The 26199-nt window shown below is 40.8% G+C and overlaps 1 protein-coding gene across 5 annotated transcripts in view; it reads right to left on the bottom strand.

Moving 5' to 3' along the window:
- Positions 1-1268: 1268 nt before the first annotated feature.
- The window catches only part of apbb2b (amyloid beta (A4) precursor protein-binding, family B, member 2b), a 78842-nt gene continuing 53911 nt past the window's right edge, over positions 1269-26199 (bottom strand). For 4 of the 5 annotated variants that reach the window (XM_042484920.1, XM_042484919.1, XM_042484924.1 and 1 more), the window contains 8 exons: positions 20790-20936; positions 19953-20080; positions 15132-15246; positions 11900-11987; positions 8778-8861; positions 8540-8655; positions 6932-7111; positions 1269-3887 (listed from right to left, as the gene is read on the bottom strand). In XM_042484920.1, coding sequence (XP_042340854.1) covers positions 3717-3887; positions 6932-7111; positions 8540-8655; positions 8778-8861; positions 11900-11987; positions 15132-15246; positions 19953-20080; positions 20790-20936 — 1029 coding nt within the window. In that variant the 3' untranslated portion in view covers positions 1269-3716. The remainder of the gene's footprint in view (positions 3888-6931; positions 7112-8539; positions 8656-8777; positions 8862-11899; positions 11988-15131; positions 15247-19952; positions 20081-20789; positions 20937-26199) is intronic. The other variant, XM_042484923.1, reaches the window with a different exon arrangement.

The following is a 26199-nucleotide window of genomic DNA, read 5'->3' on the forward strand; positions in this document are numbered from 1 at the left end:
CAGTATTTTACACTTTGGCCATTTGGTGAGTTCTCAAAAAAAGAAGGCATTTCATTACAAGAAAAGAATAGAAAACTACAGACATTCAAAGAACAAAAACAATAGCTTATAACAATGATTAATGCCAAATGTTACATTAAAATGGCTATTATATACACGCACAATTTGTCATCTCATTCACATTTCAACATCCTCGTGACAAAAGAAGGTGACGTGGCTGAAGTTTCTCATCAGAATCTCGATTAAAAAAACACTGCTGGCTCCTTTACCTGTGTGTTGGCTGTGCAGTTCAAAAGCTCGACGCAAGACATGGAGACACCGAGACGCAACTACGGACGCAACAATGAGACCGTTAGCTAAGCCCCGCTGTGTCTGCTGTTGCTACGCCTGTACCCTCTCACACATATGCAGTTTACATTCAAATAAAAATAATTACCACTCAATTAAAAATAATGGTTCTTCGTTTTAACAGAAGTAAAGGAGCTTCTCATTTCAACCATTGACATCGATTTTGGTTGCTGTAATAACAACAGGCAAATTTTGTCAGCTTGCTAGCTAGCTAATTAAGCTAACCATAACTTAATTCAGTTAAAAACACTTTCTAATCTCAGCCTGTCATTTTAAAAAATATGTTCTTGTAAAAGGGCTCTTACAATAAACACTTGATGGATGCATACAATATCATGTTAAAAGAGTCGGGCTAAAGCTACATGTTGCTACATTTTGGACACTGGAAGACTATCTATGCTTTAGGAAACAGCTGATATGGATCCTAACAAAAAAACACAACATGTTGCGGTCATAGACTGGATAAAATAATGGACATAGCCACTATTAGTTTGTGGAAGCCATGGATGTATAAAGAGAACAGGATGCAGTGCTGAACACGGGGGCTTGTTCATTCCTATTAGAGTTAGGTAGTGGTGCATGAAGCCAAAATGGTTCAACTGCCACGTTTAAAATATCCTGGATGATCCAGGGATGAATGGTACTAATGTCGCTCATAGACTGTATACAAAGATGGCTTTTCAATCTGGATCGCCCCCTGGTGTCTGTCTGCAGTACAGGTCATAAAGCCCGCCCCTCCATGTTAGTGAATGGTCATAGGCCAAACTAAAAACTCAAACGCCCAAAACATTTTTCCCAAAGATGGTTTCTGTCACTGAAGGTAGTTTTCATCACCCTGATGTTTGTTCAAGTGATCATTTTTATGATAAGTTCAGTTTCAATGAGTTATTAAATTATATTTTAAAAAAAAGGTGATTTTCTGCCATGATTGACAGCTGTGACAGTCAATGCATGTGCTCTAATTCAATGGAGCTGCTCGTGATTGGTCGGACAGGTCTTTTGTCAAGAACTTTCTCCAGCGCGAATATTGCTACTGCACAGACTCTGGCTCCAAATGACGTCACCAGCGCAAGATGGCGGTGGCCTTATCCTGGACATTTTAGCTTCAGAGCCTCAAGTTTGGCATTTTGGCTGTCGCTACCTTGATTCTTAGGAGCCAAAAGTGACCATATTTGGAAACCCCTCATGAATGATGCATAACTTTAAGCCTTAATAACACTTAAATAAGTGAGTTATAAACAGATTCACCTTCACACAGTTGTCATGGACGGGAAAATTAGCTATTTTGTTGTAGCAGGCTGTAAACATGTTTATTTCTGCTGTGAAGTCAGGCATTTTAACATGGGGGTCTATGGGGACTGACTTACTTTTGGAGTCAGCCTCAAGTGGCTATTAGAGGAACCGCAGTTTTTGGCACTTGCACACTGACTTGACTATTCAGCTCCTGAGGTTTGCTTCTCGGTTGCAGACAAGCACCTCCTCAGCAGTTGATGGTTCATTTAGAAGACATGAAAATAAGGAAACTGTGTTTTTGTATTGCAATGTAGACCGTTTTTTTTAAACAAAACTTGTGAACCCCCAAAATATATCTACAGTAAGCTAGTTATCCTGACATGCTAATTACTACAGCTCAGATTATGGCAGAAAAACAAGTAATCAAGTCCATTCACTCTCACCGATGTTAGTTTTGGAAAGGTGGTATTATATATATATTCTATACATATATATATATAAAAACCCACTCCAAGTTGTTTACATACTGACTATTAGTCTTCACACCACCTCCACAACATGTGGCTGACCAAAATGTGATCAGACAGTCGATGTCTGGTCAGTTACAGAGGTCCTAATCTGCAGCCTTACATCTAAGAGAATTGCCCCGGGGTAGAATATGTTTATAATTTTAGTTGCAGTAAACGTCTAGGCTATTACCATATATCCAAGCTGCTCAGATGTGTGACGATCGGGAGCCAGCAGTGTTGAACTGAGATTGTGAGAAAAACGACAGAAAACAAGTATTGCCGTGGCACTGATGAAAACAGTTGTACAGTAACAGAGTAGGCGATGAGAAAGAGAGAGGGCGCATTCAAGTGAACAGAACCCCGGAGACAGAGAAGATAGCAGCCCAGGAAAGTCCTGTTAGATTGAGTCAACATGTCTCTCTGTTGGGGGCTGGAGATGAAACCCGTCTGTCTCCTCCTCACAGGGTCAGATCTCAGCTGCCTCCACACCCACCAACAAAAACACATTCCTCCAGCTCTCTTCTTTGTACAATTCCTCCGGCCTTTCTTGTGTTGCTAAGCCTCCTTTTATTAGTGAACACGAAGTCTCCGAGGACTCATACTGAGGTGGGATTTAAAGGAGAATCCGTCAAATTTCCTCCAGCATGTGTATCAAAGAGCGGCAGCAGCATGCTGATGTCTGGTGCTGTTTACCAGAGAGCAGGGGGAGCAGAGGAGGGAGGGCTCTGTCCGTCCCGGCAGCTCCTCCTCCTCCTCCTTTATGGCTATCTGTCGTTTTCCGAGGGATAACGGAAGAATAAAAACAAGTAAACAGGAAGTATATGAGGGATGTTTTCGGGTGAAAGGTCACCGCTCGTTCAGACCCTCCAGGCTGATTCTTGCAGAAACAGAAATAAGAAGACGGGAAACACAATGTGGCTTCGGATTTCTCACCCCTTCTGTAAGCAGCAGCAGTGGATTGATTTTGTCTAGACTTCGATATAAAAAGTTCATGCAGGTAACAGGTTAGAGAGCGTAGACTGACGGCCAAATCTCCCCAGTCTGTAGCAGCTTCCTTCTTTCGTTCTGACCTGACAATCAGACACAATGGCTTTCATGATTCCTTCCATTTCACTCAGTCTACAGAGGACACTGAGGGACAGAGGGGGGGAAAGCCACTACAGACTAACAGTTGTATGACAGGAGGGGGTTTAGCCAGGAGTGCAAGGTCATGCTGGCAGCACAGGCACAGACACAAATACATTTAGAGCATGGAGAGATGAGCAGTTTGGGCAGCAATGAGCTCGCTCATCACGCGTGCCGCGCTGGAAGGAGCACTTCCTACTTCTTCAGTTTTTGCTCTTGTCTCCTCGCTACTTCTCTGTGCCGAGGGGGATGAGAGTTACTTCTATGTACACGATCACCTGTGAGGTGTCTCTCTGTGGTTGTTCCTTCCTGATGTCGAGTCTTTATTCAGCTCAGTTCTCTTGAGGATTTCTGCTCCGGAGCCGACAAACTCTGGAGGTGAAATTTTTAGTCCAGAAGGAATTGTGACGGGGTTTTGGCAGCGATGCGACGAGTTACCTGGTGACTGTGGGGGTGTGGGGTGTGGGGGTGTGGGGGTGGCAGGGAGTCGCTTGACTGTGGTTACTGCGGCAACTCGGTGACGGGTCTTTTTTGTTTGAGGGTGTCGATGAGAGAAAGGACGCCGCGCTTCACGCTGGTTGAGACCCGGCGGGACACAGAGTCGCCAGGAGGCGACGAGCCGCAGGCCTTCTGGGAGGGAGGTCGAGCCACCAAACACTTCTGATAGCGCAGCTGAAAGAGAGAGAGAGATTTTGTTGTAAATAATGCAAAGTTACAGCAGCTGAGTATACGACTGTGGAGGTGTCCGAGAGAGAGAGAGAGAGAGAGAGAGAGAGAGACTGGTGCAGGCTGCTAACTGTGATCAATAGTAATGACTGATGATTCTTGTCACCATGAATCAGTTTTAGTGTGTGTGTGTCCATATATCCAAAGTTCTGATGTGTGATCAATAGCCCAGCCAGCAGTCGACTAATCTTGTGACTCACCCGCCGCAGAGAGGGCAGAGGAAAATGAGTGATCTCCACTAATGGGCTGCGTTATGGCAGAAACACCACAGAGGGCATCGGGGTTGTAATTATGGACATTATAATGATAAAATAATGACTTTATAAAGGTATTATGGGTTTGTTACGGTGGTTATTAATTCAATGTACATTTTTCCGCCTTAGAACCTTTGCTAGCACAATCTCAAACAACTTCCAACAGGAAATCTATACTAGATAAAACCACAAGGACATGTTTTCTCTGAGACGACTGATGCTTTAGGGGGCTTCTCTTGATTTCAATACATGTTTTACACCAGCAGTGTTTTGACAGAGGGCTCCATTACAGCCTGAATAGAGTGTATGGGTTGGACAGTAAAACAACCATCTGTCAAGACTGAAAAAAGCCAGCTCAAAGTGAACTACAGGCAAGGACATTCATTCTCACAAAGACAGGCTCTAAACGTCTGTGTCCTGTTGTACTTTGAAGTCCCCCTAAAACTGTGTTTTTCTTCTGTTTATGTCCCCCACAATGTCTGACCTTGACTATACTGTATCTGAGCAAAGAGGAGTTCTCACATTCCTCTACTGAAGGGGTGATGCTTGTGCACCTTCCGAAAATCTGAGAATCAAACATACACTGGAAGAGCTAGATCAGCGAGGGAACAGACTTCAACACAACGAAACCTGAACCCTCCGAACAGAGCAGACGTTAGCGTTAGCATAGTGAAAGATTGTGCAGTTTTTGGATGTAAACCAGACCCTGGAGCTTTCTTTAACTACCAAAAATTCCCATCGTGGCATATATAACTGCATGATTCATAACAGGGCTCAACAATAATTGTTGCCTGATCACCTTGGGGAAGTAAAATGCCACGTCCAGCTAGTAAATCTAGCAACTTCCTTGCCCAATCAAGCAAAACAATGTGTTATTGTTTTATTCAATGAAACATGTTTTTTTCCAGAGCTGATGATGGAGGTTTCTTGCTTCTTTTTCATTTCTGTTGAGATTTACATATGCATAGTACCAATAAGACACTCATAAGAAAATGGTAACAAAGTTTATGAGCTGAGGCGCAAACGAGCATTTAAACTACCCTGGAAGCAGGACTTTAGAGGATGTGGGTGAAACTTCGACTGTGTATTGCACAGACTGATGTAAGTTTGAGAGCAAGGCGAATAAAACAGGGTTTTTTTTCAAAGACACGACAAGTTTCTGAAAAACAAGCCAGAGTACAGCAACAAGAGCTGGAAGCATCTTGCTCGCACGGCAGCTGAGAGGGCTGCCGGCATTCACCCCCCTTTCCTTTGTCTTTTTGTTATTGTTAACCCTTTAACACCTGGATCGACATCAATTTTCTTGTGCTAAATTCAGACGGCTTTCATGAGCATTTAACCCCCTGAAATCTGATAACGATGATCGGATTTCTTTTGAAACACTGGAAAAGTGTCCAGCAAGAAGCTTGGCAAGAAATTAGTAAAAAGTGACCCACAAAAATGGACTGAAAATTAGCTAGGGGAGATTATTTGATATTATCCAAAAACAAAGAAAGATGCCCAGAAAACTATTTTTATATATATATATATATATATATATATATATATATATATAAATATATATATATATACCTTGTTTTTATAATATACGCCCCCCGTTTTTTGACAGAACGAAAGCCAGTTTGCTTAGTTTTCAAAGGGTAACCACTAATAAATAACACAATTTGTATTAGAGCACGTAAAAATCGACTTCAGGCAGGCAGAATTCTGAATCTCTTGCCTGACCATGCACGTGAAACAAAACACTGAACCCTATACAAGCACCAACTCTGTGTCTGCCACTTCCAGCTAAGCTACAGGCTAAAAAGCTATGCAAACAGCATAAAAAAAGATGCGTACTACACTAACCATTCTGATATGTCTGCTTGGGGCTGATTTTTGGTGCACAACAGATTCCTAATCTGAATCTGACAGGGGCTCAAGCTTGTGTGGCTGAATCTCTCTGCTGTTTGCTTTAACAGTAATGCTTGCCATCTTTATGCACGCTGCTCTTTCAGCAGTCAACCTAGAGCAAGCAGCACCGGAGAAAACAGAAAACAAAACCAACCACAAGCAGCTGTGGAAAAACAAGAAACGAAAGAAACCACAAGCAATAGTGGTGGGCCAGAAATGAGGATCTGTTTCCAGCCCTTTTTTTAGAATAATATATGTATACACTTAGTTTAATCTCAGTTTTAGTATAAGCATATTCTTAAAAACATGTCTGAGGGGGGACTTTAAATGATGATGACCCGAGGTTAAAAAAACATCTGCAATGTGTAAGTATTTTGCATTTGAAGAAGAAACCTTTTTCATACGACTAGATGGTTTTAAGAAGGCTTGCATGTAGTGTAAAGTAATTTCTTTGCTGTCTTGTGTTTTATGTTTGAGTGTTCTTAGAATTTTCTCAGGTCTGTGTCCAATTAAAGTACTAAAAGAAGTATTTTGTAAGTGTAGCTAAGAAAAAAAGCATTTCTACCTACCATGAAAATCACTTCGCAAAATTTAATATGAACTTTTTTTATGTACTTTCTAAAACCAAGATGATCAGCATTCATGGTTATTTTATAATTACACAGCCTTGATTTTCCTATATCCAGCAAGTCCAGACTACACAATTGCAATTTGTCCGTTGAGCATGCATGTACGTGCACTAAGGGAGATTCCTGTCTTTCTTCTTTCTTAACTAACCTAGTCCGAGTTGTCTCGTTGCGTTGGAGTCATGTTATCATCTCGTGTTGTTGCTCAGTGACTCACCATACAAGCTGCCTGTACAGCCTCTGACACATTCCCAGCGTTGGGCTCGCACCAGAACACGTGACAGTCGAAACGATGGCCGCCGGCATCCATGACAAAGGCAAACGTGTGCACGTCCCTCCCGACGCCCATGAAGGACAGGAACCGAACACGACACTCCACCAGCACTTCCTCTTCATCCTGCACAGAAACATCCAGAGGTGAGGGAGATTAAATGAATTGCCATTATAAACAGGGAAGGAGAGACATCATAAAAACACAGTAGTGAGGGACTTTACAATCAACCAGCATTCTCTGCACTTGGAGGCATCCATATAGTAACACATGTTCATATAGGGGAGCTGCCCAGTAAAAGTGCAGCCTTCTAATAAACAGGTCCACCGGAGCAGCTGGGCTTTAAGTGCCTGGATGTTACAGCTGAGATCCATAACTGACACTTTATGTCATCTGCATGGCTGAACACTGATAGGACTAAATATGCAGATTTAATGTGAGTGGAGTTACTTCTTTGCCTCGGTGCTCTGGGTGGCCGTTTGCTATCATTCTGGTGGACTATGTCAGTAAAAGTATGTGTGTTCCTCCACTTTTTTCACACATTAGAAGCAACTGATGAGTTAACACCAGGTAAATTCTAAAATAGACTCTGAAAAGCCTAAAATGCTTTTCTTTATTCAATGTCTTCTTACAGGGTTATCATGAACAGTGTTCATAGATAAACTTTTGTAAAACCTGAAACCCTGAGAGCAAAAACTGAAGGCTTCAGACCACTCTGAACACTCCCAACTGGCAACAGTACAATGTCATAGTGTGCAGGATTTCTTTATATGGTCATCTGCTGCAGGCATGCTACTGCACATGTTTACATTACGTAGCCTACAGTGCTACATGTAGCTACATGCTAAAATCAAGGAACTATGTAATCCTGGTCAATATATTTGTTAATATCTTCCTGATTTCAGATCAGATTCCTACTCGAACATGTCCAGTTGTGTCTAGAAGCTTTTATTGGTAATTTTTTCAAGGCAGAAAGTACTGCAACTCTGTGAAACAGTCATGTGATGACAGTGCAGAGATGCCAAAATACAGAAGACCAAGAAAAGCTGACCAATCAGAGCAGACAGAGCTTTTCTGGGTGGGGGTCTTAAGCCTCCTGCAGACTGTGAGATTTCTGCAATCTTATAAGTTTAGTGCAAGCTACACTCTGCAAAAGGGATATTAATAAAATTGGGTACGACATTAAGTTTGCTGTGTGATGACATCACCTACTGAATTGTAGGCTACGACCTACGTATTGACGTCAATACACAAGAACAAAACGCCCTTGGTGTATGTCATCCATCTATGTAGTGGTAAGAGGAAAATATTTTTAAAAAATGTAAAAAAAAAAAAAAAATGAAGCGAGCCCTCGCTGCAGTGTCGGGAAAAGAATTTCAGCTTTAAGAAAAATGGATGTGATTTCCTATAATGTCAGTCCCCAATTTTTGTCTTGTGTATGGAATTTGTCTTTATCATATTCTATTTTCCCACACAGAAAACTGGAGCAGCAGAGTGATGAAAATCAGGGGAAGTAGCAGGAGACAGTTGTGCTGCAGCAGATGTGTGTCTCACCTTGTCTTTGCTGATGGTGACAGTAGCATCTGCCACATTGAGGGCTACCGGAGTCCAGTCCTCTCTGCTGGAAGACCCGATCAGACTGTCTATAGCTCCATTCAGTATGTCCATGCCTGCAGCAGAACAAAAACACACAGACACATTAAAATCAGACCTAAAGTTACACTATAAGTATCAACAACTAAATGTGCTTTGCATCGCATTAAATCTTGCAACATGAGTGTGTCAGACTGACCTATTGGTCTGGCCACTGGCAGCATCCCAAGGTAGAGCACCTGAAACTTCTGAACCAGCTCCGTCTTTGGTGTGGGGAACTCTGCTGGGGAGAATCCACACACACATTTAAAAGGAGCTTAGAAAAAAATATAGCAACATGTATACAACCAGAGGGTTATTCCATCAAGGTGTAAATATGAACAATGTGATGTTAAGTCTCTCTGGTCCTTGAGTTTGTTTGGTTTAGGAGATGCTGACAGCAGCACAGTTCAGTGCTGTAGTCTCCACACACTGCAAGGAGCTATGTTATATTCTTCAGTTCTGTTTCTCAAAGATGACTTGAAGACAAAGTCTTTTTTGTCATAAATAAAGTGGATATTCTTTAATATTATAACTCTGCTTTTAATTTAATTTAATGTAATTATATGATGCTGCTTTGGACAGTCCCAGTGGACTATAATGGCATATTGTCTCACTGCACCTCATGGTTCTCATGTTTCCAAGCTGTTTTGAGTTTATTCTAAGTTTATTTAAGCAGAGGCAGTCACTGCAGCTGTTTGATGGGACGAGCTGTCAGCAGCAGGCTGGACTGTTGTCACTCTCCCTGAATGTTGCTGCATCTTGTCCCATCACATGTTTGTACTGTATATAAACGACACGGTGCAGCACAGCCAATCATTTTTCTCTCTGACAGAGTGACAGAGAGCCGACAGGAGAGGACACTGAGTGATGACAGAAATGACTCCTTGCTCTCATGTTTATGACTCAATGAGAAAACCAGGAGTCCAAAATGTGCAGCATCCTTTTTTTTTTATTTTTAAAGAAACAGCCATTTTAAAATATATATGCATGTATATGTTTTAGCCAACTTATCTCTTCAACACGGCTCTCCTGCAAGCATTAGAAACTTTGTCTTGCTGACACCAACATCTCTTGGCTGGCTACTTTTCCCATCTGTCTGGCTAATAAAAACCTGAGGAGCTCCCTCCACCGTTTCTCTGTAAATGTAAGATAATGAACACTGGCACATTATCTGTGCACTGGACCATCATCTCTGAAATCTGTAAACTGCAAACAACTGTTCAAATGTACCTTTTGGAGTTTTTGGCCACTAGTAGAGCTATGGAGTGACGCTTTTACGAGTGAGCCTGTTGGGTTTTTTTCACACTACTCTACTGATGGACAGTTGGCAGCGATAATGCACCAAGAGAAATAGCTATGAACCGAAGCCAAGAAACAAGAAGACTTTAAGCGGGTAAATATGGATGTTAATGATGCAGAAATCAGCTTAGTAAACACTTTATTAGGAAAAAAAACCCATTTAACACACTTGTCAGGCTTTAAGGACACACACAATGTGTTTTGGCAAATAATTGTGTTGACAAGAAAACTCCACAGGGCCCCTTTAGAAAATTATGTCACTGCTGGAAAGATGGTCTTTTTCATAAAACTAGGCTGTCTGTACTGTAGAAAAATGCAAATACTTTTGAAATTGGTGCTACATGACCAGAGAAAACAGAGAAAAAGGACTGTGGCATTCACTTTGGCTCAAGAGGTAGAAATGCTCCAACTACCAGAATCCATAGCGCATCAACAGACCAATAAACGCTCCCACTGGTGAATGACTTAATGTGAACTTGTCTGTTTTTCCACATGAAACAATAGGGCGGCCAGCTGCTTGCAAATGATCTCAAATTACGGTCCTGACACACCAAGTCGATGCCTGGCTGTCGGACAACGTTGGGCTGTCAGTGAGCCTCGGTCACCCATGTCTCTGCAGTGTTTCCTTCATTATTAGCCCTCATTGGCTATTTTCCACTGATTCAGTGCGTTGAATCAGCATCAGAGACAGTGGTGAAAAAAATCACTCTGATTGGCATTTTAGCTCAGCGCATGGAAACATAAATGAAGTGAAGTTGAAACAAACTTGTTATATAAGGTAAGATTGTTCTCCCTTGGCCATTGAGTTCTTTAGCAGAAAAGTTTCCAGATGGTTTTTGTTGTTGTTCACTGGTGCACCATAAATATGCTTTGTTCTCTTAACCTTGGATTTTTAAAGTGCTTAACAGCTAACTTGTTCCATTTTTGAGAAGAATACAGTTGACGGGTGGTATGGAGAGCTACCTCCTCTTACACAGGTGCAGGACAGACAGTATGTGCTGGTTGGCTGTCAGCTCTAGTCTATGCGGTGGGTTCATGTCCAACTTTCCAGACAGGACACGGGCCACAAGAGGCAACGCAACTGGGCCTGTAAAGCTTAACAGTAAGCTTAAATGTGTTTCTAAAGCAATCTGAGATGAGAAACAGGCAACACAGAAAAAGACTCTTGGTTTATATTTGATTGTCACTGCTTTGGTTTACAGTTTGTTAAGCCTCTATTATCACAATAAAGGAAACTGTATAATGCACACTTCCTGTTCACAAACTCTCTCATTACAACTAAACAGCACACTAAAATATGTTTCACAAGATATTTTAGACGAGAAATGGCCACATCAAGTGAGTCTTGCTCTGTATTTGCTTAATAGTCAAGTCAAGTCAAGTCAAAGGAAGAAACTTGAGGAAGAACGGCAGAGGATGATGAGGGATCCCTCTTCCAGGACAGACAGTAGTGCATACTAAAGTTTTTCACAACACAGGAGATAATATTGCACCCACCCTCTGTTCAAAAACTCATATTACAGCTAAAGAGTGCACTAAAATATGTTTCTGAAAACAATACCCTCTAGCCACATTGTTAAAACTGGTTGAAAATCAGCTAAGTATCTCTTTAATGCCCAAACTTTCTCTGGGTGATGGCTGCACGTATACTGAAATACACTGACTGATTTTAATGGCTCCAAAATTAATTACGTATGAATCTTGAACTTCCTTGATGCATATGTTTCTAACTTGTCTTGACTTTGGAGCGAGGACACTTTAATGACAACACAGCAATCCATTTCAGACTTTCTGCTCTTACAAATGACCAGTTTAAATGCATGCAGTGAGCCAAAGAAGTGATGACTGCCGTTCGCCTATTGATGCATGGCACTTGTCGCACTCACTGTTTCTCTCTCTCTCTCTCTCTTTCACACACACACACACACACACACACACACACAAACACGCTGAGGGCGGTGCTGTAAGTATGAAGCCTACCTTGTAAAGGGAGATCTAGTCCTGCCTGCATCCTGTCCTGGAGAGAGCCTCCTGCCATCGCTTTGGCATTCTTTCGCTCTGTCATGATCTGGAGGAGAGACAGATGGAGAGAGAGAGAGGGGAGCCAAAGCAGATGCAGAAGTATGAGGAAATGGCGTGTAAAAACAGAGCAGGATGGGTGCACGGAGAAGTGGCAGAGACACAGGGGAGGAGGGTGAAAAGACAAAAAGAAAAAAAAAGGTTGCAGAGAGGAGGAAAAAAGATGAAAGAGTCAACACCAAAGAGCTGAGGAAAAACCCCCAGCAGTTTCACCCCTGATACTGTCATGCTGTCTACTTATTTCACCCGGGGAGACACGCACCCGCACATGCACACACGCACACACTTACACACACACACACACACACACACACAGACTAACCGGGTCATACTCCTCTTTCCAAAACATGGTAAAAGCTTCTCCTGCAGTGCAACTCACAGGGAGAAACACATGCAAACACAGAACCCGACAGTGTAAAACAGCCAAAATCATTCACACACACACACACACACACACACACACACCTGGAAATACCCCACAAAAATTATACATGTCCTTAATCAGAGTTTTTCCACAGCAAAACTGCATCCCAGCCCCCCCTGCTGTGACCAGTTCTCCACCTTTCCTCATGAATGTGTGAAAAATTGTTATTCATCAGACTCCATGTTCTTTATATGTGTTGACTGTCAAATGTGAGGCAGTCAGTATCAGCATGAAGGATTAAAAAAAAAAAAAGATGGTTCCTTCTCCACCTTTTTTCTCAAACAAATCACATTTCAAGGACACTTGTTCCAGTCAGTGGTCATAATAAGGTAACCGTTAGTAGCAGAAGTTATAAAAACCCTTATAAATGCTATATAGGATTGAAATCAACACCAAATTATGAGTCTGCATAAATAAATAAAGAATTTCAAAGATCGTCTCCAACATCGAATTCAATTTTTAAAGCGATAAATGTGTTTTATTGGAAACAAAAGGAAAATCCATTAATTCCAAGCGAGTGCGGTGTATAAAGCAGACACACTAAAAGAAAAAAATAACATGGTTTGAATACTCTAACCCTGTTGCATTAATCTGTATTCATCTAAGAGTGGACGCACAGAGCAGAGAGAGATCTCTGATAACGGTGTTTTGGGAGAAAGAAACTTTATTGGGACTGAAATCTAGATGAGTTTGATCTTGTTTTTTGGACTTTATATGGACTGCAGATAAGATTAAAATGTGTGCCCAGATTGTGGAACAGCAAATGTGGTAAAACGATACAAGCTCTCTTGAGGCTGGGCATTTTTAATGTGTTCTTTCCACAGACTGTTTAAAATCATGGACGTGGTCAGCGTGGTGTCATCCATTGATTTGTGAACTCCCACATTGGCAGCTGGCCCCAGTTCATTCCTCCGAAAGTTGATCATATGGCCCATTAAACAAAAAACACTCTATTTACGGGGTATGAAACTTCCCAGATTTTCGGCATTAAGGCACACATAGAGCAGGCGCACTGGAAGCCATCTTCCGCCAGCCTAACCGCTAACTATTGGTTAACCCTTTGAAACCTGTGCAAATTGGCTTGATTTCATTTTAAAACATGGGAAGAAGGCTATGAGCAACAAAAGTAGAAATGACCCCCCAAAAAAATTGTAAAAAAAAGAATACAAGAAAATTACCTAATCATTAATTAAAAAATGAATAAAATAAAATAGAGAAAGAGAAAGTTGCATAAAACAAGGCAAACAAAAATTGCTTAAAAATATAATTCTGTGACATAATTTTAAATATGTAACAATGATAATTATAAATACAGTTTTTACCCAAGATATTTTCCCCAAGCTTTTATAAAAATAATGTTCTACATCTACTTATTTCTTGCAATTCATGGAATATTTCTTACCAAGATTGCTACCTGCTTTTCTTCTTCTGTTTTTAAAGGAAATCGCGCCAATTTGCAAAGGTTCAAATATTTGTGAATGGTGTCTGAAAGCAGCACAAGAAATATTATGTTGCTCCAGGGTTTCAAAGGGTTAAGGGCTTTGCTTACTTGAACGGAGATACAATTATTTCAGATTGCTCTAACTTTCATTTGTGAAATCTGTCCAGGTCTGTCTTCGCGACAGACTTGGACAGTGCAATTCTAGTTTGGGCCACTATGCAAACTTGGCTTTGGCTGGCTTTTTGAGGGTAGAGCTAACTTTAATTCTAGCTGCTAGCCTATTTAGCACGACACATTTACAGCTATAGTTAGCTGTGATAATGCTCGTGCTTTTGCCAGCGAAAAACAGGCTTAATGCTCTTAAAACAACTTACAACTACTGGAAAAACTTAATGTCTGACTCCTTAGAAATGCTGAACAAGACCAAAATGTTACAATTAACTTCCATGAAGCAGAAATACACTTAAATAGAGACCACTTTATCTGTGAATCTGGGGTCACACCGTGGTTACATTACCTAACCAATGTTAGCTAGCCCTATGATGTTTTCCAAACCATCCTGAGTGCCTGGACTTGGATCACACCACAGTTTTTTGGTAAAGAGTTCCTCCTTTTTTTTTTGGTTTTTAAGTACTCCCTTCCATGAGCACCTGTGGTTTGAGGGACACCAGAAACTCTCCTGCTGTCTCTCTTCTACCGTCGTTGCTATGGTAGTGACTTGTCAATGGACGCCACCCGTCTCTTGAAGTGGCCACACCCTAAAATGTCCATAACTTTAAGCCTTGATACCATTCAAACACGTAAGTTATATAAAAATTCATCCCCGTATAATTGTCATGAATGTTGAAACTAGCTACAGAGACCAAAACTGTTTTTGTACCAGGCTGTAAACATGTTTATTTCTGCTGTAAATTTGGGCATTTTAACATGGGGGTCTATGGGGATTGATGCACTCTCGGAGCCAGCCTCAAGTGGCCATTAGAGGAACTGCAGTTTTTGGCACTTCAGCATTGGCTTTACTTGTCTGCACTGGAGGTGTGCTTTCTCTGCTCTTTGTGTTGAGTAAATGTGAGAAATATTGGTACCACTGTGTATTGTTCCTTGATGATTTATTTCATTTTTTGTAGAACGCCTTGTGATAATAACCATCAGCCTCCCTGTTGAGTGGAAACATTCTCCCAACGAGCTGGAGCTTCATCTGGGTCTATTTGCCAAAGCCAAACTTGGCTTTCTGTCTCTTCACACCTCCTTCAGCCTGAATCACTTACCCGGGAGCAGATCTCATGCAGGCTGGTGGCGATGGCTTTGGCTGGCGTGTCACAGCGGAACACATGACATTTCAGGATCCTGGTGTTTTTATCCCGCGCCACATATGCAAAGTCCCTGGGAGATAGGAATACACAGGGTTAGCGAGGGAAGTACAGAAGAAAAGAACACCACGGGGATGAAGATGAGAAAAGGATGATGGACTAGTTTCTACTAGGAGACTGGGACAATGATGTGTTTGTGCGTGTGTCCAGTTTGACAGCACTTGGAGACAGATGAGAGATGAACTGACCTTTATCAGTCTGATGAATACAGGACAAACACATACACACACGCACATGCAGGTCGATGGACCCTAGAGATCAATAGAGCAGCGTGATGCAAGAGGGAGTTGAATTGAGTGACGGCAGGGGAGAAGTTTCCCCTGGGCCCACTGGAGCCGAAAACTATTTAAGTCCGCTGAATGGAGCGAATAAAAAGAAGGAAAAGGAGAGGGAGGTGGAGGGAGACAGGAATGAAGATGTAGCTGCAACAAATTAAACCACTACACACACGCACGCACACGCACGCACACACACAGACACACACAGACGTAGATTTACGTCATTCAGAAGTGCACATAAAACCAATCTAAATAACTTCCTTCAAGCTGTGTGCTTCAATATGGCATGCAATAAGGAACACGGGCCGGAGGGTTAACAAGATTTCTGAGCCCGGCCCCTCGAGGGAAACTCCTGAAAAGATTCCTGTTTGTGTGTATATGTGTGCGTGTGTGTGTGTGTGTGTGTGTGAGTGTGTACTCTAAAAAAATGCTTGTAGACAGACAAGGACGGAGGAGGTCAACTCTCACTTCCTCCATCTGTGAGTGTGCGTGCACAATGCCTACGATACATCAAGAGGCACTTTGAAGAAAAATGAGACAGAGGAAATTAAACAATAAGGAATGACGGAGACGATGGAGAGATACTGAAGGAGGGATGAAAGGAAGGAATGTGTTTACCTCTCTCTGTATTCCAAGGAAGCAAGGGAGGAAAGGAAGCCAGTTAGTGAAAATGAAAAAAAAAAGGAGAGAAACAAGAATTCTTCATAGCAGCAGCCCCCTGCTGGGGGACAAGAGGTGGCAAACAATCGCGCACACACACACACACACACACACACACACACATACACACACACACACACACACACACACACACTATTCTGTCATCTTCTCTGCTCTGACAGATCTGGGACAGGTCAAATCAGCAATGCAGGTCATTTTTATTCATCCCTGTCCTCCAGGTAGAAATTAAACAAGGTATGAAAAGAGAGAGGGGCTCTGGCAATTAGCTTTAATTGGCTGCGGACGGTTTGTGTTTCTTAAAGGAATAAAAGGAAATCGAGTCGGAGCTCCTAAAAGCCACATAAAAAAAAGAAGTTGAGTGAGTAGAAAAATAAGGAGAGGGAAGTGAAATAGTGGGGCAGGAAATTGGAAGTGAACTGCAACAATGTACACGGTAAAGATAAAAGCGCAAAGACGAGGGCAGAATAAAACACCCAGATGAAAAGCGGAGATAAAAGAGAGGGAGAGAGAGAGGGAGAGAGAGAGGGAGGTGGAGGGAGACAGGAATGAAGATGTAGCTGCAACAAATTAAACCACTACACACACGCACGCACACGCACGCACACACACAGAATAATCTTATCATCATGCCGACGTCCCTGAAAATGTCAAGGTTGCTGTGGGAATGTGTAATCTCTATGGCGATAATGACTTTCATGGCACATGAGGGGGGCAGGGGTACTGGGGTACGGTACGTTCATGTACTGACACAAGCACTCCAGTCTATCAGAGGGGTGTGTGTGTGTGTGTGTGTGTGTGACGGAGAGAGAGAGTGTTAAAGGAAGAATCCTTGCTCCAAAGCAAATTCTATCACGCATCATCAAACCAAACCCTCAAACAAGCAATAAATTAATAACAACTAAATGTAAAATGGGCAAAGATGTGCAGCTACTGTTTTGCGCTCCTGCACACATCTTTATTATCTGAAATGTAAACTGTGGAGTGAATGTTGGATTTCCTACGATGAATCAAAATATTTTAGTTATGAACTGCTGCACATTTCATTATTAGGAGCTTTTTCAAACACCAGACTCAAATTAACACACCTTTATCACCTGATCTGTTTGTAATTATCCATTTGCGTTTCATATTTATTTGTTTTCTAATGTCATTTGTTTGTGTTTCTTATAAAATTGTGAATTTTAACTTTTTTTGGTTCAGGCTTTAAATAAACTTACTCAGTTTTTTTTGCCTCCCTCTGCACTGTATTCTGTTATTGTCATTTTGTGTATTTTTATTTTTTGTTTTGTGAAAAACACATCTGATTTTTGCTCTAAAATTGTGGCATGCACACCTCACACTGGCTTAAATAAATAAATAAATGAATAAAAATCAATCCACAACCTCCTCTACACACGCGGCCTCATTGCTCAGCTCACCTTTCTCTTTCTGCTACTTTGTAATAAACTTAAACAGCAAAAAGTAATGCTTCCAAAAGTAAGATGAAGGTATATAAATATACTCACAGCTGTTTGTTTTCTTATTCTGGCAGGTAATCCTGCGTACGGCGGCGTCTGTAGAACGCTCACGCCATCTGTTCCTGGTGATACTGCAGGCGTGCACACACTCCTCAACCTGTCCGCTCCACACCCAGTGAGCACTAACCATACCTCCCCCTCTGGCAGCTCCATCCCCTCTCTCCCTCTCTCTCCTGCCAAAACCCCCCTCTCCTCTGCTCCCTCCAACCACCTCCTCCTCCTCCTCCTCCTCCCTGTGCTGCAGCTGAGGTATTCCCACACGGCTCTCCTGCTATATGGAGATGTGGATGGTGGAAATAAACTCGGAAAACACGCTTCTTTTATCTGACAGGGTGATCTTGTAAATATGCTGTAACATACACCACTGCATGCATGCATGCATGCATGCGTGTGTGTGAGTGAGTGTGTGTGTGTGTGTGTGAGTAAAGGGAAAGATCCCTGAGGCAACAGAATTGTGCAGTTCTGCATATGCCAAGAGCTTTTAGCCTTGCCTCTTTCCCTGAGTGCTCCTGCGTGTGTGTGCGCGCGCGTATACATGTGCAGGCACGTGCCAGCTCCAGCTACACAGCAGCTCTCGACCTCCAGTCCTCATCACCTGGCTGTGCCTGATAACCTATATTCCTTCCTGTGCGTTCAGCAGCGGTGCAGAGCGCCCTTCGCTGGTCGTCCTGCAGCACCGCCACAGCACGTTTGTGAATTCCTCTCTGAGCTACACCGAGGTGAAAGCGAGGGACGGATAGTCATGTGGGGATTTGTGGTTGAAAGAGAATAAAGGCCATTCTCCCTCTCATCCTGTCCTTTGTACTGACAAATTAATCTTTCATTAGCATGCCTTCATCATCAATCATTAACTCGTCTCCTCTGCCTGTCACCACAGTGCCCGTCTGCTGCCCTCAATTGTTACTCTGACCTTTTACTGAGTGGGTGCGACGTGCCGTTGACTTCATTTACATTAGTGACTAATCTATTGATTTGAGTTGTTGAAAACTTAAACCTACACAACAAAAGCCTCAGTGAGTCATGACCCACATGACTGGTTAACCCTTAGAGACTGTTTGACACATTTTACACACTATTTATTCCTCATTTTTTAATCATTTTGGCTGTGTTTGTGTAATAACTAAATAAATATAAAAAAATAAAATAAATATATAAATACAATAGCAACAGGGGACATGAGTTTGTTTAAAATTGTGCTTTCTTGCGGCCATTTTCTTGTTATTTTCTTTTGTATTGTTTGCATTTTCAGGTATTTTTTCTTGCAAGTTTTTTTATTTTTGGCCCATTTCTTGTTAAGTTTCTCATTGTCTTCTTCAGATGTGTTTGAAAAGAATCTGTCTAATTTGCCCTTGTTTCAAAGGGTTAAAATTTGTCCAAAAGCCAATGCAAACATATTTTTTGTTGCAGTTTATTTTGTTTTTGTTGTTATTTATTCCCCCTTTTGAGTCAAGGAAACAAAAAGATCTTTAATGTCTAAAAATTACTGAACTTTTTACTGCATCATACGTCACTATACTCCCTCTAATATTTGTTTTATATTTCTGTGAAAACATCAACTAATTTCTCCTTCAAACAAGTATTGATTGAAGTTTCTTGCCCAAAAGTACATTTTACAAGATTACATTTGAACACATCCTGTGAACATTGTGATTCACCTTCCCCAATACTCATTTTGACTGAACAGAGCTTGAATGGATCATCATGTGACTCAGTGAAACGTCTGTTAGCTGTTAGTCCCCCCACCTGCTAACAGTTAAAAGTGAACGCTACCTAACGCTTCTCCTGCCAATTTCAACGCAATTTGTTTTTCACTATTATCAGGGTGTGTCCCCTGACACGTTGACTGTGATTTTACTTCAACCATATGTCCCAAAGGCGCCCTGGGGAAGATTTTTGTTCGTCCTAAACATGTTTTGTCCCCAGGACAACGGGATGCATTTGATCGTCGGGCCCTGCTTTTTAGCCTCTGCAAAACAGATGTCACTCAACAGGTAAACACCTAGCACTGTTATCCGTGAATGTCATCTTATCTGGTGATAGGCAAATATTGGCAGATACAGATGTTCGGCTGATATGTCAGTACAGAAATGTTAAAGGTGATTTAGAGCACGGCATGCACCCTGAAAAAACCATAGGCTCACATCTTACACACTCACGATTAATCATGCAGACAAGGAAAACGGAGTTATTCAATATTTAAAGACAAAAACCGCAAAACATTTGTGGTTGCCATGGTGACTAACCTGCCATTATCCCGGCCAACACCCCAGACCCGGATGCTGGCGATTGGCTGAGAGTGAAGCACACTGCGGTCCATTGGGTCAACCAGGTTCAACATATTATTCTCCAGCACCAGGTACATGTCCTTCCCCTGAACACACACACACACACACACACACACACACACACACACACGTGCGCACGCACACAAACATACGCGCGCGCACGCACACACACACACACACACACACACACGCGCACGCGCGCGCACACACACACACACGCGCACACACACACACACAGAATTTTTTCAGATCTCATCACAAAAACATGCAGCCCTCATTTCCTGCAGCTCAAGATGTTGCAAGAACTCTCTTTTAAAGGTCAGGTGCTTCCTCTTGCTTGTCTATAAAGTGCATTTGCGTGTGTGTGCATGAGTGGTGAGTAAAAGTGTGCGTGTGCCTTTGTGCGCCTCTAAATAAATGATCAAACCTTAAAAACGAGGGGGTGGGAGATGAAAGGTTATTGAGAGAAGGATGAAGCTCTCTCCCTCTCTGTTCTGTCGCTTCACATTAAACACAACCACCACAGAGGGAGGGAAAGACTTCATACTGTAGCGCTCCACTTTCCTCTCTTTATCCTCCTCTCCTCCCTCCATCCATCCTCTGGCATACATTTCAGGAGACTGTTGCCCTGGCTAGCTTCTGTTGCTTTTTTCTTTGCTCCACCCTTATCTTTTAATTCATTGTCCTGGCTTTCCAGCAGCACTCCTCCTCTACTAAAAACTTGTTACCCTTTATTTTTCGGCCAAAACAAAACACACAAACACACATGCAGTGTAAAAACGCTCTTTTCCTCACCTCTCCCCAGATGCCGACAGTGTCTCGGATGTCATTCTTGCAGTAGGACAGCTGTCGGATGCAGTTGTTTACGGCGACGCTGCTCTTTCCAGGAGCCAAGTCCTCCTCGGCCATTTCCACCCATCCCAAAGACCGTACTGCAAAACACTGGAAGACACAGAGACACACCATGATATAATATTGTTTATATATATATATATATATATATATATATATATATACACAGTACAGTACTTCCAGATCTATGGACAAATTTCTGCACACTGACCAGTAAGTTTTTGTGTCAGGATCTAACAGGTCTTCAACATTCAAAATTATCATCTTTTTAAGTTAAATTAAAGACATTCCTTTTTAGCCACAAATTCCAGTAGTCTGGTTTGACTATTTTAACAATTATCTAATTTATTTCTTTTATTTGTTTTTAAATTTACTAGTTTTATGGTTTATCTTTTATTTGAGTCTTTTTTGTTTTTACTCGTATGCTATCATCTATTATTTATCTTTTTTTAAAATCTTATTTTATTCTATTTTTAGTTCTTTTTTTCATTTTAATTAATATGTATTATCCCTTTTAATCCCTTGAAACCTGAATTGACATCACTTTTCTTGTGCTATGGTCAGACCTGCAAAAACTTACAAACCCTGAATAAATTTGGTTGATTTCTTTCAAAAACGGGGGAAAAGTCAATGAACAACTTGACAAGAAATGTCCTACAAACTGAAAGAAATTATTAGGATAAGGAAATTTTTTAAATGCGAGGGGAAAAAAGCCACCAAAAAACTACATTTATGATTATCATTGTTATGCATTTTAAAATAATTTACAGCATGATTACCATCTTAAGCACTTTTTTACTTGTTTATTTGTGTTTTGTTCTGTCTTTTTAACTTTTGGGGTTTTTTCTTAGTTGTTTTTTTGTTGTTGTAATTTTCAAGTGAATGTACTCTAAGGGTTACTGTCTGCTTTAGTATTATTATTTTATTTAATTTTAACACTTTTTTGTCAGTTCTGACTCATGTGTCTTTGTATCTGTTATTGGTTCATTCTGCCTCTTAATTATAATTTTATGAAGTTTTCTTATTTCGTTTTAAATGGATATGATTCGCTTTTATGGTCAGTTGACAGCTTTGTTTTGTACCTGCAACTTGTACCTTATGCAGCACATTGTGCTTCTACCCAAAACAAAATGTACAATATGAATTATGTTTTGCTTGCTTGTTTTTATTTAAAGGTGACTTTCTGACTTACTTTAAATAGTGTTGTGTTTAAACTGACAAACTTGGGGTTTTGAACTGGAGGGATTCTGAGGGTAAATCCAAACAATTTTTAACTCCACAAAGACAAAAACACAGATAGACAGATGAGATGAGACGAGGCCAAGAGAGGAGACAGACCCATGCATCTGTCCCTCATCAAGTATTCATTTGATTTCAGCAGTCCATTCAAAAAGTGCTTTTCAAACTTCAGACATCAGTGATGGAAGAGGTCAGAGAGGGAAACAGACAGACAAATAAAGTGAGCCACTATTGCACCAACCAGCAGCATCATGGTCCAGTGTGGGAAAACAAGTTCATGTGTGGATCAAATGCTTATAGAAACAGATTGACTGACATATATGTGTGAAATATGTTTGTCTTGTGTGAGCAGTAGTAGGACATTTCAAACACACACAAACACACAGAGCTTAGTACTGATTTTCCTTTAAGTATGTCCCAGCAGGACAGTGTGTCTTCAGTGTGGTTATTCTGCAGACTTGAAGCAGAGTGGAGCTGACAGGTGTGTCATTTACTCACACAGACGCACACACGTGGGCAATATGCAAGAATTCACACACATATACTGACATGCACACACACACACAGACAGTAACACCCACAGTGCTTCTCTCCCTCCCCGTTGCTGGGATTGTGGTTAAAGCTGTGTGACAGATCCACACCAGCAGGTGGTAGCAGTCTCATGATACATTCACTGTCTGTTGTGTCAAAGTATGTGTCTTTGAAAGGAGTGGTAAGTTTTTATACTAACATTTTACAATAGTCCAGTGTGTAGGATTTAGGGCAATCTACTGGCACAGAGGGAATATAATATTCATAGATATGTTTTTACTAGTCTATTATTCCCTGTAACTAAGAATAATTTTGTTTTTGTTAACTTAGAGTAAGCCTTTTGTATTTACATTGGGAGTGTATGTTTTTCAAGGTTTTTCAAAGGATTCGGGGACGGACATAATGTGTGATGCTGTTGGAGGGTTACAGAAAACAACGCAAGAAATATAGGGATGGCGTACACTCTGGTGCACTGTTTTTAGCCTTCTTGGGTGCGCTAAAATGGATGGTGGCTAAACATTTTTTTACAAAAAAACATTTTTTCGTGGTCTTTTATGGTCCTGGAGCAGAAGTCTGTAGAAACTTGGCTTGGCAACCTGGGGGTTGTCGGTTCAAGGCCCCGAATGCACCAAATGCAGAGTGTGGACTGGTATCTGAGAGGTTCCAGTTCACGCTCCTGGGCACAGACTAGGTGCCCTTGAGCAAGACAATGAACCCCAAGCTGCTCGGGGTGCCTGTCCATGAGCAGTTCCCTGGCTCTGACATCTCTTCAATATTTGAGGTATAAATCCATTTGAAAACATTCTTTTATAATGATGCTTTTCGTAATATTTGATAGACACAGATACATTATTTCACTATTCTATTTCACATACTTATTTATTACCAATTTTTCTTCTAATTCAGTTGTTTTGTGTGTGTGTGTATGCATTGGCAGCAGATATGTGCATGTGTTATTATGCTTACATATATATATATATGTCTTCATGTGTATATGTAGGTTTATGTAAATGCATATGTTTTACTTTTATTGCATTTGGTATGTTTTTCTCATCTTGGGCAGTAATTTGTGTTTTTGCTTGAAAAGTACTCTACAAATCTTTTTATTATTATTATTATTATTATTATTATTATTATAATTATAATTGTAGCTTTATTATATTTATTATTACAATGTGTTTTAGGTCCCGTTTTGGATTTTTTTTTTTAATTTTAGGCCTGTGTGTGAGTAATTTGTAAAAAAATAACAGCAGATTGGGGATTAAAAAAGGATTTCCTCATGAGGGACTAATAAGAAAATTCTTTTCTCTTTCATTCTCTCTTTCTCTTTCCTTCTTTTTTCTCTCTATCTTATTAACGATCTTTTCAATAACTGCAGAATTGTAATTCTCACTCACATCTTTCTCAATATATTTCAACCAAAGGACGCCTGCATACGCCTCAGTGAAAATAATCAGGCACTAATCATGTTGAATGATCGTGTGCCAGCTAATGAGCAAGTGCGGCTCAGATTTATCTGTACATGTGTTGTACCCCAATGATATGACGCAAAGTGTCACCATGACTTCTACTCCTTTTAACTTCCTTGGTTTTTCTTCCACGCCATGTTTCTACAGTAGCCTAAAATGGACAAATCAAACACTGACTCTGGATAGAGCCTGTTAGCTTTAACATTGAAGTGAAGGTCACCATAGGTTCTCTCTGGTTACAATCTGCAACCTCACTGCCAGATGCCACTAAACCTATACACTGCTCCTTTTAGATAGTAAGATGGCAGCTGTGCGGAGTTATCTGCTCATTTTCTAGACTTTCATTGATATAAATTGCTGCTAAGTGAGACCTCATCTATATTTAACTCCTTCAGTAGGTAGAAAAGGGACCATTCCAATCTTGATACTGCAGAGGGCTATTTGCTGGAAGTGTGTGTGTGTGTGTGTGTGTGTGTGTGTGTGTGTGTGTGTGTGTGTTTGCCCTGACTGTAGCTCTGTGTTTGTGTCTGGTATTCATCACAGTCTCACAGTTGCTAAGGATTGTGAATTTGTGCCAGACAAACACTCAGAGAGAAACAGACACTCGGCAGCCGAATCAGCACCACGTCATCAAGCTCACTGCTGGCTTTAAACTCTCATCTGTGATGCTTTCCATCTCTTCAGCCACCGTGGCATTGTGGGAACCCCACACGCACCTTGGTATGTATTGTATTCTTTTATGCAATTTGCTGACAATGCAATGACTGTGTGACACCTCATATAATTACATATAATTCATCTATTTTCCTGTTTAATTAGTTGGATTTTAAATTAAATGTATACCCTACGCTGACATTTCTTGGTAGCTGAATGGGCACGGCATTCTACTGAGTAACGCTGAGTCCGACTCTGCTTAAAAACTCAAAATGTCTCATTTGAATCTCAGTTGAATGTTGAAGACGTCTTGATGCATCAATGTGCTGCACTGAGCTGTACTTCTGCTTCTCTCCGCTTGGAGGCAGTGTTGTTTAGATATCTCTTCAGTCAGATGAGAGCACAGACTGCCCCAGCAATCAACATAAACATCACCAGTAAACAAACAGGCTCAGGACATAAACAGAACAATACATACAAACAAGGAAAGAGGTGGTGTGTGCTGGGAATGTTGATTATACTCTGCAGTGTTTAAAAGTAGGATTACATAATGCAAATAAAAGAAACTTTAGATTCTACCAATTACAACATTGCACAAGTGAGACATCCTTGCCAGCCCAGGCTGCCAACTTGTTAAGATAAAGACAAACAGACACATTTTTGGACAAATCATCTTTTTCTTATTTAAGCACTGCAGCTCAGTAGAAAGGTAAGCAGGATATATGCAGAGGTACTATGTTTCATGTAGGAATGCAGTTATCACAGTGAGTTAGATTGATATGCATTTTGCCAACAGGTATGTGAAAACATAAAATAAGTACAGTTTTAAGGTTTCAAGATTTGTAACACCAGATGTGGACTTTCACTCAGGAGAGCTTGACTCGTTTTGACAAAGAGAAATATTTTTAATTTTTAAAAAATGAGTTGAAATTACGACCTCACAATTCAAATTCAAGACTATTAACTGACTTTTAATATCTATAAGATTGCATTTAAGACATTTCAAGACTTTAAGGACCAGCAGACAATTAATCATGACATTTAATTCATGATGTTCTTTTTCTTGGTTGTTATTGGTTTAATGTTTACTGACTGATTACTTTTCTCTGCTCTTTTGTTGTATTTTTCTGTAAAAGGTTATTTTAGGGGTTTTGGTTTTTGCTATTAGTTTGTTTTTTCTTCAGTTTTGCTTTTGTTTGTTTTTTTAAAAGTTGAGGGGAGGTCCATCTGTATAAGCCTCTGGCTTCTGACACATTTTTTTGTTTTTCCATTCATCAGGATTTTATTCCATTTTTAATTTTGTGGAAATAAACTTATCTGAACTAAAACCCTGCAGTCACACCAACATATCGATAGTTTTTAACTGTTCATGTAAAGGCAACACAAAGAAGTTCCTATGCAAAAGTCTGCTGTTTGACAAGAAAAAATCTAAAGTGAACCTTTTTCTTTGATTTAGATTT

Source organism: Plectropomus leopardus, chromosome 4 (genome assembly GCF_008729295.1).
Source record: "Plectropomus leopardus isolate mb chromosome 4, YSFRI_Pleo_2.0, whole genome shotgun sequence".
Classification (NCBI taxonomy): domain Eukaryota; kingdom Metazoa; phylum Chordata; class Actinopteri; order Perciformes; family Serranidae; genus Plectropomus; species Plectropomus leopardus.